Genomic DNA, 18815 nt, shown 5'->3' with positions numbered 1-18815 from the left:
TCTTTTCTGGGAAAATTTGAAACTTTTTTCCTTACAAGTTGTGAATCATTCAAAATACGTTTGTTGCATCTTTGCTTTTTTGCTAGCCACTATGATGGAGATATTAAGATAAAAATGAAGCAAACCCTGTGCTAGAGATACACAGTCAAAAATTTTTAAAAATCCTTAAACCAAAAGGATATTACATTCTACCAAGGGAAATAATATGTACATACTTAAATGGGGATATCTCTAGAGTCACATGTACCATCTCTCAAAACTATTTTCATTGTGAGCATTTACATCTCAGACCTGCAAATGCCAAAAACAGGGCATGATTTATTGTTTTGTTGATTTTCTAGACTTAGAAAAGTGATAGAGAAAATGTTAATAATGCAAATTCAACTTAAATATATATTATGCATACATGTTCCCTATCCCCCTAGAGCTTACTGCTAAACATTTAAAAGCATGCTACTGTATACTAGTATATAAAAATAAATACAAGCTAGTTGGGAAGATAGAGGAGATCTCTAATATCTGAGGGAATCAGGGAAAGCCTCATGTAGGATATAAAACATGCTAATTTCTAAAGGAAACAAAGAATTCCAAAATGTGGAGATCGGGAGGAAATGTATTCTAGTCTGAATGGATTGCTGAATAAGTGAAGGGGAATATTATATTGCAGGGTTGGTATTAGTTCTAGATGTCAAGTTAACTTAATAAGCATTTATTAAGTATTACTATGTACACTGTTCTAAGTGTTGGGAATATACAGAGACACAAAAAAGTGAAATATTCCTGCCCTCATGGACCTACAACATAATTCCACAGGCACATCTGTTTTGAAAACCTGGAAAAGAAAGTTCTTGTCATGATTGTCCTTGGTGCTGTCAAAGAGTTCAGCATCAGTGATTTTATCAGTGGAAATGCCAATACAGTATCTTCTACTTTTTGCTATTTGCAGTTAAAATTTTCCATATGCATTGTCTTTCAAACTAGAATGTGAGTTCCTTGAGAACAGAAACTGTCTTTTCTTTTCTCTATGTACACCCAATGCTTTGCTCATAATAATGCTTTATATTTGATCCTGAAGAAATAAAGCAGTAATTGGAATTTAATGATGGTTGTTGAGAGAACAGGTAGTCTCCAGAGAAACCATACTGGGACAAGTGGCCAATTTGCTAGGTAGAAACAAGACTTAGTTCGTGGAAGCTAATATAATAAAAATGACAATCCTACCCAAATTAATCTACTTATTCAGTGCATTCCTATCAAACTACCAAAAACATTTTTTATTGAATCAGAAAAAATTCTAACAAAGTTAATCTGGAAGAACAAAAGATCAAGAATATCAGGGGAACTAATGAAAAAAAATGGTAAGAATGAATGCCTAGAAGTAAAAGATCTTAAACTGCACTATAAAGCAGTTGATCATCAAAACAATATGGTACTGGTTAAGAGACAGAAGGGTGGATCAATGGAGTAGACTAGAGTTAATGACCTCAGCAAGCTATTGTTCAGCAAACCCAAAGATCCCAGATTTGGGGACAAGAATTCACTATTTGACAAAAACTGCTGGAAAACAGTATGGGAGAGATTAGATTTTGATCGACGTCTTACACCCTATACCAAGATAAATTCAAAATGGGTAAATGACTTAAATATAAAAAAGTAAAATCATAAATAAGTTAGGTGAATAAAGGTCTGTGGGAAAGGAAAGAATTTAAGACCAAGCAAGAGATAGAAAACATTACAAAATGTAAAATGAATGACTTTGATTATATCAAATTTAAAAATGTTTTGTACAAAAAACCCCAATGTTACCAAAATTAGAAGGAAAGCAACAAACTGGGAAAACATTTTTAGAACAAGACTTAGCTCATGTCTCGGGTGGATCTGAACTGAGATGGTCTTAGGTGATTGAACAATGACAGAATTTAGTTATAATAATTTGAAAATGTTGTACTGATATAAGTTGATATGTAGTGAACAGAGGGCCAAGCTTGGATTCAGGAAAATGTGGGATAAAATCCTGTTTTTGATACCTACTAGATGTGTGACCATGGGCAGAGTACCTAACTTCTCAGTACCCAGTAAGACTGTAGGACCTGGAGTCTTCTGTACAAATCTGTACCAAGAGAAAGCATTTTCAGAGCATGTACTTCCCACTGACAAAATCAGAAGTTGGAACCAACTAATCAACCAAAAACAAAGCAACCTACCAATGTGGGGGGAAGAAGGGAAGGTCCAAATCACTACTATAAGAGAAATGCAAATTAAAACAACCGTGAGGTTCTACCCTGCAGCCACCAGAGTGGCAAAAGTACAAAAAAGGGAAAATGACCCTTTTTTTTTTTTTTGAAAACAACCATTTTTGAGAGTGATATGACAAGCTCATTGATACTATATTGATTGAGATGGGAATTGAACCAGTTGTTCTGGAAAGGAATATAGAACTATATCTCAAAAGCCACTGAACTATAAATAATTTTTTAAAATTACATCTAACAGGCACATATTCCAAAGAGATCAGAAGAAGAAAGGATGCATATTTCTTAAAATAGGTATAGCAGCACTTTTTAATGTAGAAAAGAAATGGTAACAAAATGGTGCCCAGAAATTGGTGAATGATTAAATCATAGCATATGAATATAATGGAATATGAATATGCCATAATAAATGATGAAAAGAATGAATTTAGAGAAACTGGAGAAAATGAACTGATTACAGACTAAATTGAGCAGAACCAGTAGAACTATTTATATAGTAACCCCACTATTAAAAGAAATATTTAAGTACTCTGATCACCAGTCACTACTCTCTCATCTTTTGGACAAGAAGTGATGGGTTCAGAATGAGATAGACACTTCCAGATATAATCATTCAATACTAATTTGTTCCAATTGATTATATTCATTTGTTAAAAGGAATGGCGGTGGGATAGTTATAGTGTTGGACAACAATAAAAGGAAAGAAAGAAAAGTGTCAGTGAAACATTTAAAACGCACAGAGTAAGGGGACACAGATAAGCTGAGCAATTATTTACTATCATGTTAAATTTAAAGTGTGTTAAAAGTAACAAAGTATTTAATGGATTTGTAGTTTCATGTATAGACTTTATCTTATGGTCTTTGTGGGTAGAAATCTTGATGTTGAATGAAGATTGACTAGTTCATAATGAAAAAAATAATAAGAACTATGAGATGGCAACCTCATTCTGATCTTTTCTATGCTACAATTTTCTCTTTTTTTCTTCTCATTTATACTATATCTTGCCATAAGTACTTGATGACTACAGGAAAGAATTATCAAAGAATCCAAAATATAGCCATTTTCAGTTTAATGGAAGTATAACTTTCTTTTTATGGCCACAGTGGAGAAAGCTTTTCTACATTTACATTTTCTACATTTCTACATATGCACATAGAACTCATGTGGAATAGTTTCTCATCTAACAACATAAGGCTAAACACTTTTATACTCCATGGGAGGGAAAAATGAAGGTCTTAGGCAACATAATTGAATATATAGAAAATTAGGAAATGAAGGTACACAAAGGAGACAAGATTATATGGCACAGATGGCAGAGTCATAGAAAATCAGCAACATAGAAGAGCAGATTGTTGGGATATTCTGAGAAAAAAGTAAAATATTATCATTATTATTTTTTAAAACCCTTACTTTCCATCTTAGAATCAATACTCCATATTGATTCCAAGGCAGAAGAGTGGTAAGGGCTAGGCAATGGGGGTAAAGTGAGTTGTCCAGGGTTACAGGGCTAGGAAGTGTCTGAGGTCAGGTTTTAACCCAGGAACTTCTGTCTCTGGGCCTGATTCTCAATCCACTGAGCCACCCAGCTGCCCTCTATCATTATTGATTAATACAGGTTGTAAAAGCACTTCCATGTTTCTAAAAAAAGCATATTTTGTTATTGGAAATAAATTTCCTTTCCCCACAATTTACCCAAAGGCTTTTACACAATTTTCAACATATTTAGAAGCACAACAAAATAGCAGGCCTTGGATCTAGTAATCAGTATTCCAGATTAAAAACCCCTGAGTTAGTCCAAATTTTTTCATTTTACAAATGATGAAACACTCAATTCAACAAAACATTTATTAAGTACATTTTCTGTGTAAGGCACTCTGCTAAGCCTGGAAATACAAAAAACAAAAAAACCAGGGTACAAAAACAAAAAAATTAAATTGTCCCCTACTGTTAATGAATTTTCATTCTACTAAGATCAACACATGTTGAATTATTTATTAAAGGTTAGTAGTATTGAATTAAAAATCATACAGCAGATCTTTTATTTATTTTTATTTTTATTTAGAATATTTTTACATGGTTACATGATTTGTGAAGCCGACAAGCAGTTCCACTAGGTTATATATGTATCATTATTTAAAACCTAATTCCATTTTATTTATATTTGCAAAATCCTAATCACATCCCCATCCCACTATATGGTTGATGATATATTTTTCTAATGCATTTCTGGTTCCACAGTTCTTTTTCTGGATGTGGATAGCATTCTTTCTCTTAAGTTCATCTGGATTGTCTTAGGTCATTGCATTGCTGCTAGTAGAAAAATCTATTACATTCAATTGTGCCATAATGTGTTTGTGTACAGTGTTCTCCTGGTTCTGCTCCTTTTGCTCTGCATCAATTCTTGGAGGTCATTCCAGTTCACATGGGATTCTTTCATTTCTTTTTTTAAATTTAAGTTTAATTAATTAAGAATTTTTTTCCATGGTTACATGATTCATGTTCTTCCCCCCCCCCTCCTCCTGTAGCCAATGGGAATCCACTGGGTTTTACATATGTCATTGATCAAGACCTATTTCCATATTATTAATATTTGCAATAGAGTGATGGTTTAGAGTCTACATCCCCATCGAACCATATGGTCAAGCAATTGTTCTTCTTCTGCGTTTCTGCTTCCACAGTTCTTCCTCTGTATGTGGATAGTGTTCTTTCTCATAAGTCCCTCAGAATTGTCCTGGATTATTGCATTGGGCTAGTAGAGAAGTTCATTAAGTTCGATTGTGCCACAGTGTATCAGTCTCTGTGTATAATGTTCTCCTGGTTCTCTCTGCAACAAACAATTCCTGGAGATTGTTCCAGTTCACACGGAATTCCTCCATTTCTTTATTCCTTTCAAGACAATAATATTCCATCACTAACAGATACAACAATATATTCAGCCATTCCCCAATTGATGTACATCCCCTCATTTTCCAATTTTTTGCCACCACAAAAAGCACGGCTATGAATATTTTTGTACACGTCTTATTCCTTCTTATCTCTTTGGAGAACAAACCCAGCAATAGTATGGCTGGATCAAAAGGCAGGCAGTCTTTTAATGCCCTTTGGGCATAGTTCCAAATTGCCCTCCAATAGATCTTTTAGACCAATGATCTTTCTGCCATATCAAGCAGACTCTCCTTAAATGTACACAAGTATCTTTATACTTCTGCTTGTTTACCTTTTGAAAGAACAAAACAAGCTCTTCATGTACATTTGTTTACATACAATATATTTGGAATTAAGCAACAGCTGCATTGCTCAGTTTAGACTTGATATGCTAATTATAGAACATTTTTGTCCAATGTCTAATACAGTAGATGGCTCATAAAAAGTACAATAAATGATGAATTGAATTGAATTGACTACACTAAATCACATATCAGTCTGTAAATAAACGAGAGATAATAAAATATTAATGATGAAAGTCTTTAGTAAGAGTAAGTAGATTATAATCTGAGAGGCCACACAGAACTACAGACTAGGACTTCTAGTGAACTAAACAAAGTAAAGAATATATATAGAAAGTAAAGGCATTAATTTGGCTAATTGAATTCATTGGAACTTGAATGGTTAAGTCTGAGGTTTTGATCATCAGCTAAATTCTGGCTTGGGTGATTGATAGATACTTGAAGATTTAGCATTTTATCTGTGACAAGGGTCAGACTAGGGGTTTCTTGCATACTACATAGAATCTTATTAGCCCCACTGTAGTTATCTTGTATAACTTTAAAGTTATATCTACTTTTTTTAAAAACATAATTTAAACTTTTCACTTTTTAAAACACATCTTCTTCATTTAGTATGAATTAAAGAGAATTTTATTGCCATGAGACAAGTTGTTGCTATATTTTCAGTTTTGTAAGTTTAACATTAATATTTTGAATGAATATTTAAGCTCTTCTTTTGCTCCATCTGCTTAATGTAGCCAATGTATTTTAGGAATAACCTCTTTCTAAAAAAATTTTTTTTGTCAAATTAATGTTGGTTAGACAATGAAATTTTAAACTTTTTCTCAACAGTAATTTAAAAAATAAGTTTATAAAATTGCCATTAATGTTTTGAAATGAAGATCTAGTTTTAGTTCTATACTTCATATTTAATTTGCATAATTTTAATTACTAATCTTATTTTGCTAATTATACTTCATAATTACAGATTACCTTAGTGCCAATGATATACAAATAATAAGTGATATAGGAAGGAATAATAATCATTTCTTTGGTTGGTGATACTTTATAATCAAAAGGATAGTAAGGACATTATAAATCAGCTTTGGTACAGACTTTAAAACTGGCTGAGTACATATGCACTTATTATTATTATTATCCTCATATCTTTGTATACTTTCATTTGAAAGCATATTCGATGAAGTAATATTTCATGAATTTAGCAGAATTATTTGAAATTCATAAATGAATGTAGAATTGTTTTTTTAAATGTCACTGATGGAAATGTTATCAAGTGAAATTTCAATAGCCAGGAACTGATCCTAAGAGAAAGATATGCATGGGAAACTTGCAAAAAGGCATCAAATTTGTAATTATACATAGAACCAGATATATAAGGATGGAAAAGACCTTAAAGACCATCTAAGGTCTCATTATATAGAAGGAGAAAATGAGGCCCAGATTAAGCAACTTATTCTGCACACAAATTGTAAGTGACAGAGATACACATGAAGTCCAGGTCCTCTAAACTTCAAATGCAATGCTCTTTCTGCTGTACTACATAGACTTAGAAGACTTAAGGTAGTGTCCTAGTTTTGCCACTGAATAGACTTGCTTTCCTTATCAGTAAAATGGGGATAGTTATATTTGTGTTACCCACCTTGGAGATAAATAATAAATAAATAAAAGATAAGACAGAGATAAATGATAAATAAATCAAAGATAAATAAGATAATGAATATACTTTGTAAATTATACACCAAATATTAATCATTAGTATTGAAAACAAAATTAATTGAAATTAATATTTTTTCTGAGAATATGATATATATATGTATATATATATGTATATATATATATATATTGGAGCTTCATTATGAGGTACTATTTTAGATCATGATCTTTGGCATAACCCAGGTCCATTTTAGGTCTACTACTATTTTGCTTTTCAAAAAGCAGCATGGAACATGTCCAGAGCGATCAGTTTCTCTAAATAAATTTGCAAACTGCCAACCAATTTATAAACTGTCCAAGAAGATGTCTCCTCTATTCCATGCAGCATAACTTTCTCAAACCATCTTATGAGGGTAAGAAGATGGCAGAAATTGTGCAATAAAAACTTGTCTAGGAGGACTCATTCAGGAAATTGCCCTGAGAAATCATGCAATGACAGTGTCTTTTATAAGTATTATTTAAATTGAAGTGTTTCATAGGTCCCAAGGCTGATAGTGAAACTTCAATATACAACTTTTCTTTTTTTCTTAAACCCTTACCTTCTAGCTTAGAATCAATACACAGTATTGTATGGCTAGGAATTAAGGGATTTAGCCAGAGTCACACAGCCAGGAAATAATCTGTGGACAGATTTGAACCCAGGAATTTCCCTTTTCAAGACCTGGTTCTCAATCCACTGAGCCACCAAGCTGTCCCCACAACTTGTATTTTCTACAAATACATTCAGATCCGTACTCAGACTGATACCTTTTTTAATGTGGCTGCTTATGCTAGAACGGAAAGATATGTTATATACCTCCAGAGTATACACAGTTCAGACAAGTTAGTTATTGACTCTTAAAGAGGCAGCTAATACCTAATCAGTTCAGTTTTCTCACAGGTTGCAGGAAATGTTTCATTCTCAAAGAGAAAAGAAACCACTTTCTCCGTTGATTAACTTTGTCTTTTGCAAAGAAAAAAAGGAAAATGAGAGTTACCTTATCTCTGCATGAACTTACTTAGGCAATACAGATTCCAGGAAAAACTCTTTCGGTTAGTGGTTAGAAAAATAACTTTGGAGCTAGGAAGACCCCCATTCGTGTCCTCTCTCTGATACATAGTTGTTGTACAAAGAAGGTACTGATCTGCATCAACAATAGAGATTTTTACCCCTAGGAGTTTATTATTTAAACAAAATCATAGGTCCAATTCCTCTTTCAATTCTAAGGTTCCAGAGATCCACACCAAGAAGCCAAGAGCATCTAAGAAGAATGAGTGGTGCAAAGTGTTCTATAAAAATAAGAAAATATTAGAAAACTTTCTTCCTGATTGTAAGAACATAATCTTTTAAAAAATGACAATATGATGTGGAGGATGAGTTCAGAAAAACCTAGAAAGACATAAATTGATACAAAAGAAAGCAAGCAGAATCAGGAGAACAGTATATATACAATAATGAAAATATTGTATGATGATCAACTATGAAATATTACCAGCAAAAAATATTCCAAGATAACTCCAAAGGAATTAAAAAATCACTATCTATTGCCAAATAAAGAACAACTGAAATCTGATTGTCTATCAAAGCATGTCATCCATTTTATTTCCTTCATGAGTTTTTATTGTATTTGTTATATATGTCTTTAGTCACAACATGGGAAATATGAAAATACATTTTGCATGAAAGAACTGATATAAACTATATTAGACTATTTAATACCTTGGGGAGAGGAGGAAGAGAAGGAGAGAGATCTGAATTGCAAAATGTTAGAAAACAAGTGGCAAAAATTATTTCTATGCATAATTGAAAAAAAATAAAATGCAATAAAAATTGACAGTTTATATTTGTTTAGTTCACTATGCTTTTTTGGTCATGTACCTTTTTCCATAAAAGAAAAATTTTGAGGATACTATTTTACATACCCAGAGACAAATATACATATATATCTATTGACATAATTAAAAAGGATGAGATGAAGTTGAAATAGTACTTGATACCAAAGTCAGTGAGAAACTACTGGATTTAATTGAATATGGGATTAATATGGTCTTACCCTCACTTTTTAGAAAAAAACATTGGCAGCTAAAGGGAGGATAGATTGGAGAGTGGAAGACTTGAATTAGGGAAGCAAATAAGGGATAGAGTTAAAGCCTCAGTTTATCATAGAAGGATTCTCATTCTCTTTTTAAAATGATCTAGGTATGCTCTTTAACAGTGAATATTAAGCTGAATAAATAAATAAACAATATAGGTGTTTGCATTTCTTAGATTGATGTTCCTTCTAGAATTAGTCACTTATGATCATATCATTAGAACAGTAGCAGAGGTCATGATAATAATTATAATAGCTAGCCATTATTTACCACGAATAGGCCAGGTATAATGCTATGCACTTGATAAATATTATTCCATTTGATTCTCACAACAACCCTGGGAAGTAGGTTATTATCCCCATTTTAGAGTTGAGAGAAGGAGAGAAATAGAGGTTAAGTGACTTGCCCAGAGTCACATAGTTAGTAAGTATCTGATGCAGGATTTGAAATTTTTATTTTGATAACAACCCCAGCACTTGATCCACTGTGCTACCTAGGTGCCTCTGATACTTTTTGTATTCCTGAATATCTGATTTGGATAGTAATTGCATAATTTACTATATTACATAACAGCTTTAACTGTGTTTTGTAAAAGCCTAGGTGTTTTTTTTTTCCCATTTAGCCACTCTTGGCTACCACTCTTTGCCAAAAATAACTATAGAAAAATAGGGTCTCATAACTGGAAGGGACTTGAGAGGTCATTTTAGCCACCTACTCAACACATTTATAAGCTCAGCACTTACAAAGGAAACAAACAAGCAGAAAAAAATCTCTATTGGATTATTATAGCTGGTCCTCTCCAAAAGAATCACAGAACAATTCCATTATCTTCAGAGTTAAATGCATCTCCTTAGTTAAGTCTACATACTGTGTTTTACAAAGTTTGTACACTGTGGTATAGTTGTGGAAGTGTGGGTTTTATTGTTGATAGCCTCCAACATCCTAAGAGCTTCTAAGGGGAAAAATGTGCTAACCCTCAGATTAATAGCAGAAGTTGGTATAAAAGAGTACTTTTGCTGTACTTGACATCCATTCCTTCAAGAAGAAAGAGTTCAAAGAAATTTTGTATTGAGCTGCATTAGTATATACTGCATGCCTATGGTTGCCCATTTTATTAGTAATTTAGGTATATGAATGTAATCTACCTTTCAATGGAGAAACATGCTGATTTCAACGTCCCCTTTCAGAATCTAACAAATCTATATTGAGCATCTAAAATCCTGTGGGTGACCTAAACAAATTCTTTGCTAAAGTCCCTCTTTTAAAAGACTTAGTTTTGTTGGAAGGAAAAAATGTACAAATGAAAAACCAGAGAACAATACAAATTAAGATAGATATTAACTGAGGTAGGAGGCTGCTGTAGCACTCTGGTACTGCTTTAAAGATAACTAAATGCTAAATTTTCAATGTCAGCAAATAAATGCCAGAGATTGTGGTTTAATTTATTTTCCAGTTGATTACACAGGCTTATGGAAGTAATGGAGAAAGTTTTAATAATGCAGATTAAATGAAAAGTGTGTCATTTAGCACATTTTTACCCCAACAGAGCTGGTTGTTAAATATTTACCAGTCACAACTACTCAGGCCCCTCCTAAATTTTTCTTGGACCTTTATATATACATATACACACATTACACATATATACACATACATATTCAACGATATGCAAAACATACACACATGTGTATATAAACATGTATATGTAGAAACACAAAAAATACTGGATCTGGGCAGAAGAGGAACACATTCCTTTTATTTCTCTACATTTGAATAGGGCCACTGATTATATTTGAAAGGTTCTAGATTCATAACATTTTATACTGGCATATGTTGTGATCAGTCAATCAGTGAACATTTATTAAGTGACTACACTAAAGTGTCAGGTGCCCTGCTAAGTTCAGGGGATACAATCAATCAGTAAGCAGTTCTTAAACTTCCACAATATACTAGACCTATATACAAAGCCCCAAATGAACACTTTCTGTCCTGAAGGACCATATATTCCACAGAGGGAAACAATATGTAATACATATACACATATAAATAAGTATAACAGACACACACGCATAAATATATAAATATATGTAAAATAAATAGGACTTTATTTTATCTTGGATGTAATAGTAACTGGCAATATCCAGTAAAGTCAGATAGAGGAGAGCATTTCAGCAGTTTTGAAGGAACTAAAGGATTCTAAGAGGCAAAGGCTAGGAGTAAATGCATTCTAGGTAGGAAGGTCAACTCACACCTTTATATGGAGATAGCTGATAGAATGTTGTGTATAGAAAAACAGCAAAAGGTCCATTTTGACTGTGCCACAGGGGATGGGAAAGAGTATGTTTTATAATAAGACTAGGAAGGTAGGTTGGAAACAGGGTGTGATGGATGACCCATTAATCAGAGAAGATTTTATCTGATTTTAGAAATGAGTGATTGGAGTTTGGATAGGGGAGAGAGAGGGTCAGAACTCTGCTTTAGGAATAGCACTTTGATGCTGGTGACTGAGTATAGCAAGATTGAATTGAGGCAAGAAAAGCAATTTGGACTCCCATTTTGGATTGTTTTAGTCATTTAGAAGGGAGATAATAAGGGCCAGAACTAGGGTAGCCATGTGAGTGAAGAGAATAGTACAGATGTGAGAAAAGTCATGGAGACAAAGTTGACAAGATTTGGCAGCTATTTGGATATCTAGAGTGAAGAGGAATGAGGATTAGAGGATGACTGCAAAGTTGTGAACTTAGGTGCCTGGAAGCATCATCATACCCTTGACAGAGATAGGGAAATTGAGAAGAAAGATGAATGTTTGAGGAAAGAAAATGTGTTTTAAATGCATTGAGTTTGGGATGCCTACAGGATGTCTAATAAGTAGTTGGTGATATGACACTTCCAAACTTAATGAAGCTTACATTTTACTGGTAGCAGTTGACTTAACCTATTAGGCAGAACTTTCCTCAGTACATTGGCTTTTGTATGTCATCATCAAACTGAATTCCTCATCCTATATTGTGAAATTAGTTTACCCTTAATACTGAAAGATTTTTCATGATCAATATATTTATGTTTGTTTGCCTAGGGACAGGGGGGCAATACAACAGTTTGGGTCTTCTGTTAAGGTCCTGGATGGAAATATATTTCATTAACAAAATATTTATTTTTCCAGTGATCAGTAACAACTGATCATCAAATGGCTGATTTTTAATACCAATAAGATTGTAGATAAGCTTTTAATTTTTTTCCCTAAAGAATAGTGGCTTTTTTACTTTTCAAGAATAGAAACAAAATAATTGTTTTTCACTAAAAGCAAAATATTTATTCAGAAAACAGAGGCGAGTTCAACATCTTTACACATCAAATTTTACATTGTTTCCTTGAAGGAGATATGGTCATCAGCTAACAAGCTGGAAAATTTTTTTGTTTCAATGATCTGCTTCTGTAACTGGAAAGAATTAGAGTTGTTAATAAAGAAAAAAAGTTCTCATTCTTCATTCTACTTTTGTTTGTTTACTCTTCACAGGAAGATGAAGATCCTTTTGGTCTTGATGTTATTCTATGCCAGTGTCAACAGTGATGCAGTTTCGAAGCCCAACATTATTATAGCAATGGCAGATGACCTTGGCATTGGAGATCCTGGATGCTATGGAAACACAACACTAAGGTTTAATAAAAGAAGTTCTATATAAGTTGTTGTACATATACACAAATATGCTCAATTTTTTTCTTCCTTGGTAGTTTTAAGATGTTCTTAGAGCTATGGAGTATAGATTATATCTATTATATTTAAGAAACCATAATAATAAGGTTCTTCCATTTGTTGTTATGTATGTAGATTTATACTTGAATATATATTTAAATACAGATGTATATGTGGGAGTTAAAATATACTTAGCAAGAATTATGAGTGCATATACAAATATATACATACATATATATATATAATTTACAATTGTATAAAGAATCCAGCAAAGGAAGCATTTCCACTTTCCATTATTTGTTCTACCATGATTATGTTGTTGTATAATATATAGAAGGGAAAAATCTAAAAAGTATCTCCTTTACCTTTTTTCTTTCCTTTTATCTTCCTTTTCCTCTATTTTTCCATTTCTTTTCCTCCACAATTACCATCATTTTTTGTTTTTTACATTTTGGGTGTGTTGTAGTACCACTTTACTAGATGATCCCATTCAACTCTTACCCCAAATGTCTGCTCCCCTTTCCCCACTCTGCATCCCCTACTATTTTTCACTGACAATCCGTGAGGGTGGTATACCACCGTCTTTTCAAAGGGCCTGCAAGCCATAGAAACAGAACTGGGAAAGGGATATGGTAGAGGTAAGTCACTAGTATCATGTATTTTGCATTATCACATTAGAAATATGGCAAATATCCTGTTTCCAAGCTTTCAGTAGAAAAACTAAAACAAGAGCTTCTACATTATGCTTTAGGTTAAAAAGGAAAAAAAGTAAATCCTTGCTATACTAAAATATTGATATTCAATATTCTTTAAAGAAGCAATTATATAAAACAGTTCTATAAAACTAGTACCCTATTACTAGAATTTTCCAAAGTGAACTCAGAGTAATAAGTATTTGAAACCATTTCCTTCTTCTAACATGTATGAACTAGTGAGCTATACAATCAAGTGATTATAGGCACTGACTTATTTTTATTTCATTCAGCCCAACCTCTTCATCATTTTCCCCACAGTAAAATGCTTTTATTTCTAGAAGTAAGCTACTAGAGTCTGGGCAAGAAGTGATATGGTTAGACCTATGCTTTACTAATATCATTTTTGCATTGGCAACTGAGTGAAGAATAGATTTGAGGAGGGCAAGATTTGAGACAAGAAAACCAATTTGGGTTGCCCATGTGGATAATTTCTGTTTTTCAAAAACTGTGTTCCACATAGTTGATTTAAAATTAAGTAAATTTTGTTTTTCATGAGTAAATTCCTTTTTTCAAGTTGGAATCATATTTATTTTATTATTTTTATTTTTATTTGAGCTAAATGATTAGAAATTAGAAATCCTCTCTCCTTTAAAACATTTATATTTGAAAGAAAAATTTTATATGTTGGAAATTCTTTCCATGTACATACATAGATAGATGATAGATAGAGATATGCTACTCTTCTCTCATAGTTTTCACTAAGTTGCATATTAATGTTTTATACTCTTTGTAATTTACTAGCCATTTGATTTGGAGTCTATCTAGGATGTTTTAAATATTTATACCATGTATCTTTCTTTGTATTGGAATTCTATATTAGGTTTTTTTTTATTTTCCTCATGTGCTCGTGATATTCAAATTTAACCTACAAACAAAAAAATGATGTCTCTACTTTCTGCCTTTGAAAGAAAATCTAAATATCATAAATTATAATCGGACTTCTGAAAAGAAAAGACTCAATAATAAGAAAATAAAATGTTAATAAGAAATTCTTTTAATAAGAAAAGTAAAGATTCTTACCCCACTTCCCCTCACTGCATCAGCTGTTTGAATGGGTAAGGTAGACTTTCTATGAGAAAAAAAAATTAGGATTAATCTGATTTCTATGATTCTTCTAACTTTCAAATTCATAGTTTCTTCTTCACAGTATTAGTCCATTGCTCATTTCTTTATCTCTGTATAGGCTTTAACAAATACTGTTTCAGAGTTAAGGAGATATAGGTTCTGTCTTCTTAGGCCTTACAATCTAACCCAATCCACATTACAGAGAAAGAGAATAATTCAGTCAAGGAAATTTTTTGAAAGTACATCAGTTGAACGATTATAGTAGTCTATTGTGAGAGTTTTATTTAAAAGCAAAGTGATATATGCAAAATGGTGAGTGAAGGAGGCTGAATGATTATGTTTGACTGTCCAGTTCATCAAGAAGGAGGTTGTTAGAATGTAATTGTTACAGCATCTTGATACTGTTTTTACAAGCAAGCACTTAATTAAAACAAAGACTTCTGTGACTCTTGTATATATATAGAGAGAGAGAGAGAAAAATAATACTACAGCCCTCATTAGTGTCTATATTTTATGTAGTAGATGGGAAATATTAATTAGAATAACAAATAATCATTCTAAAACATTTAATGGGGCAGCTAGGTGGCACAGGTGATCTTAAGTCAAATTCTGTCTGATACACTAGTAAAATGGGAATAATAATAGCACCTAATTCTTAAGAGTTGTTATGAAGATCAATTGAGATAATTTATATAAAGTACTTTGCAAACCTTTACATGCTATATAAATGCTAGCTATTAATTATTACAATTTAAAAGTGTGAAAAAAGCTTCAATTTCAGAACAATTAAAAATGAAATTATTCTCCTTCTCCTAGAACCCCTAATATTGACAGGATAGCCAAAGGGGGAGTCAAATTCACTCAGCACTTAGCTGCATCTCCACTGTGTACACCAAGTAGAGCAGCTTTTCTGACAGGCCGTTACCCTGTCCGATCAGGTAAGAATCCCATTGAAAATTATTATTGGTCATTTTTTTTCTGGCTAGGAAGACTCTCTCTAATGTTCTTTTTTTCTTTTTTCCTTATTCCAGGGATGGCTTCACGCTCTAAAGTTGGAGTGTTTCTATTTTCAGCTTCCTCAGGTGGACTACCTACAAATGAAATCACTTTTGCCAAGCTTTTGAAGAACCAAGGCTATTCTACAGCCTTGATAGGTAGAGACAGCTCTAAGAAATCTTGGGTACAAAAGGGACTTAAGATTATAGAAAGAGAAAGGAGCTTAACAGAGAAGTCAATCAACAAGAATTTTTTAAAGTGTTTTTTTTTTTAATTTCCTAGACTCAGTTTACATAGAGGTGCGTGGGGGTGGGGGGGAATTATAAGGACAAGAGAAAATATGTATTGGAATGAGAGACGATTTGAGATAAATTCTGAAAACAACATTCATTACTTTTTAAGAAAGAATGACAGCCTGGGATTTCAGGTTTAGAGGACCTGTGTTCGGACCTTGACTTTGAAATTAATGGTATGGTCTTGAGTAAATTATTTAAATTCCCTGAGCCTCAGTTTCTTGAATCTGAAAATGAAGGGCTTGGATTAGATGACCACTAAGGTCCCTTTTAACTCCAAATATATAACCTTATGAAATTTGTGCAAATTCTGAATGGACATATTGAATATTTATGTTTGTGCATTAAATATATTTACATATATAACAAAATTTTTTTCATACCTACATATGTTTATATAAAACCTTCCTCTAGAGAAGAAGTTCTACTTCAGGTAGGATTTTGGCTCTTGAAAGTTAAGCCATTGGATCACAAGTTCTAGAATGTTCTATCAAGTTGGAAAGGTTTCAGGTAAGGACCAGGCAGCAGATATATGTCTGTCACCTGAACACAAATTTAGCAAAATTTACAGTCTTATCCCTAGAAGTTTGGCAATAAGGTAAGAATTTATTTTGACCATAGTGTCTCATGAAATTCTCCTAAACCATGAAGTTGTTAAGATTTCCATCTCTGAAGCATTATTTGCAACAATGAAGTCACAGTTTTGTTACATTTTGTGAACCTATTGAAGTAAACATTTCATACTACATATCATTGAATATTATTATTCCCACCTTTATTTTTATGGAGAATACATTGCATGTCACATATGCCTCATATCATGTATTCTTCTCTTGAAAGAGTATCATATGCTATTGTTTAGCTTGTGTTGGCCTACTTTAAGTAAAGTTGACCTCTACTCATAGGCATTCTGTCAAGATGATTTTTCCTACAATGTGGCATACTGCCATGAACTTATAGACTTAGAGCAGGAAGAGATCTTAGGGGGTCATCTAATCTTACCTTCTCATTTTACATTTGAGGAAACTGAGGGCCAGAGGGATTAAGGGATTTGTCCAAGGTAACTAGTAAGTGGCAAGAGAAAGAGAACTAAGATTTTCTGCTTTTCTATCCAATTTTCTTTCTTTGGGATGGGTAGATTTTTTTTCCCTTACTACTTTTGGATGGAAGCCTTAGCATTATTTTTTTAAAAACACCAGCAAAATTTATTTATTTTTGACAAATAATATAAGACATTTAATAAATGTCTTATAAAACAAATAATATAAAACATACATAAAAGACAACTATTTGTCTTTTAAGTACAGCTTTTAAAATATTATTTTGTTCAGTGATATATATGAGAGTATTTTTTTGTTTGTTTTTCCATCCCCATTTAAAACTTGGAATAGAAAAATGAAATGAATATAAAGAAACTGATTTAAAGAAAATTTTTCAGAAAACTGTATGCCATCTATCAGGAACACTTATATTACATACAGTGTGATTGCTTACTTAATAAAGATAATTAATAGGCTATAAATACAAAATCAAATCTGTTTGCCTATAGGAAGAAGTTTCTTAGACATCAGAAGTAGTGTTTTGGATATAAATGTTCAATTTTGGACTATGGAACTCCAGAGTAGGGGCAGTTAGCAATAGTGATTCAAAAAGAAAGAGAGCCATTGTGACATTTCTTTAATGCACAGAAGAAAATAAAAGGAAATTTAAAATGAATACAGTACAATTTTGAAAGAAATATATAGACCATATTATTTATATATAATATATTTAAAGCCCTATGAAAAAGTTTTATGGCCTTATATGCATATCATCTTTTTGTGTTTTCCCATGTGTATCAAAATGTAATTTTTTTGGTGTTTAAGTTCAGAAGTAAGACTATATTAGTCAGTAGGTAGAAATTTTACATAGGTACATTTACATTTGGGATCCAAAGTCTGGAAATTCAGAAAGTTGCCTGAAAATACATATCTCACATATTTCTCTTTCCATAGGAAAGTGGCACCTTGGGATAAACTGTAACAGCAGAGATGACTTCTGTCACCACCCTTTAAATCATGGTTTTGACCATTTCTATGGACTGCCAGTGACCAATCTAAGAGACTGCAAACCAGGATCAGGCACTGTGTTTACCACAGCCATTCATATGTTTGTTTTCATTCCTCTGCAAATTGTTGGCATCGCTCTTGTCACTTTGGAGGCCCTCAATTGCCTTGGCCTGTTTCGGCTCCCTCACTGGGTATTCTTTTCCTGTCTTTTATTAGCAGCCACTATAATTGGACTCCTAGCCTGTTTCCTTCATTTTTTCCGACCCTTAAACTGCATCTTGATGAGGAATCATGAGGTTGTCCAGCAACCAATGTCTTATGACAATCTCACCCAGAGGTTGACCAGGGAAGCTCTCAAGTTCATAAACAGGTTGGTATTGCTTGTGTGCCGGGATTTTGCTCTGTTGCTACTGATAAAACTGGCTAACATCCATTTCCATGGTAACAGCAAAAACACTGTCCTTGTTTTGGCCCTCTTTTCTCTTCCATATTCAATAAGTAACCAGAGAAACAATAAAACAGCATGTGGGGAGGGCAGTTGATCTGAATAAAGTGATAATATGAAAAATTCAATAGTTTTTATTTGATAAGTTTAGAAATTACGCCCCATCTATTTTAGTTTCTCATATTAAACACCCTTGACTTGTTTCATAGCTTTTCTGTCAACATTTTTTCTCTGATGGCCTTTTAAAACTATGTTA

The 18815-nt window shown here is 32.8% G+C and overlaps 1 protein-coding gene across 1 annotated transcript in view; it reads left to right on the top strand.

The window, feature by feature from the left end:
• The window catches only part of STS (steroid sulfatase), a 179939-nt gene that overhangs the window by 57469 nt on the left and 103655 nt on the right, over nt 1-18815 (top strand). The window contains exons 2-5 of the mRNA XM_044670388.1: nt 12781-12921; nt 15594-15715; nt 15809-15931; nt 18061-18484. Coding sequence (XP_044526323.1) covers nt 12781-12921; nt 15594-15715; nt 15809-15931; nt 18061-18484 — 810 coding nt within the window. The remainder of the gene's footprint in view (nt 1-12780; nt 12922-15593; nt 15716-15808; nt 15932-18060; nt 18485-18815) is intronic.

This window comes from Gracilinanus agilis, chromosome 3 (assembly GCF_016433145.1).
Source record: "Gracilinanus agilis isolate LMUSP501 chromosome 3, AgileGrace, whole genome shotgun sequence".
NCBI classification, from domain to species: domain Eukaryota; kingdom Metazoa; phylum Chordata; class Mammalia; order Didelphimorphia; family Didelphidae; genus Gracilinanus; species Gracilinanus agilis.
This window is presented reverse-complemented; position numbering and strand designations above follow the sequence as displayed.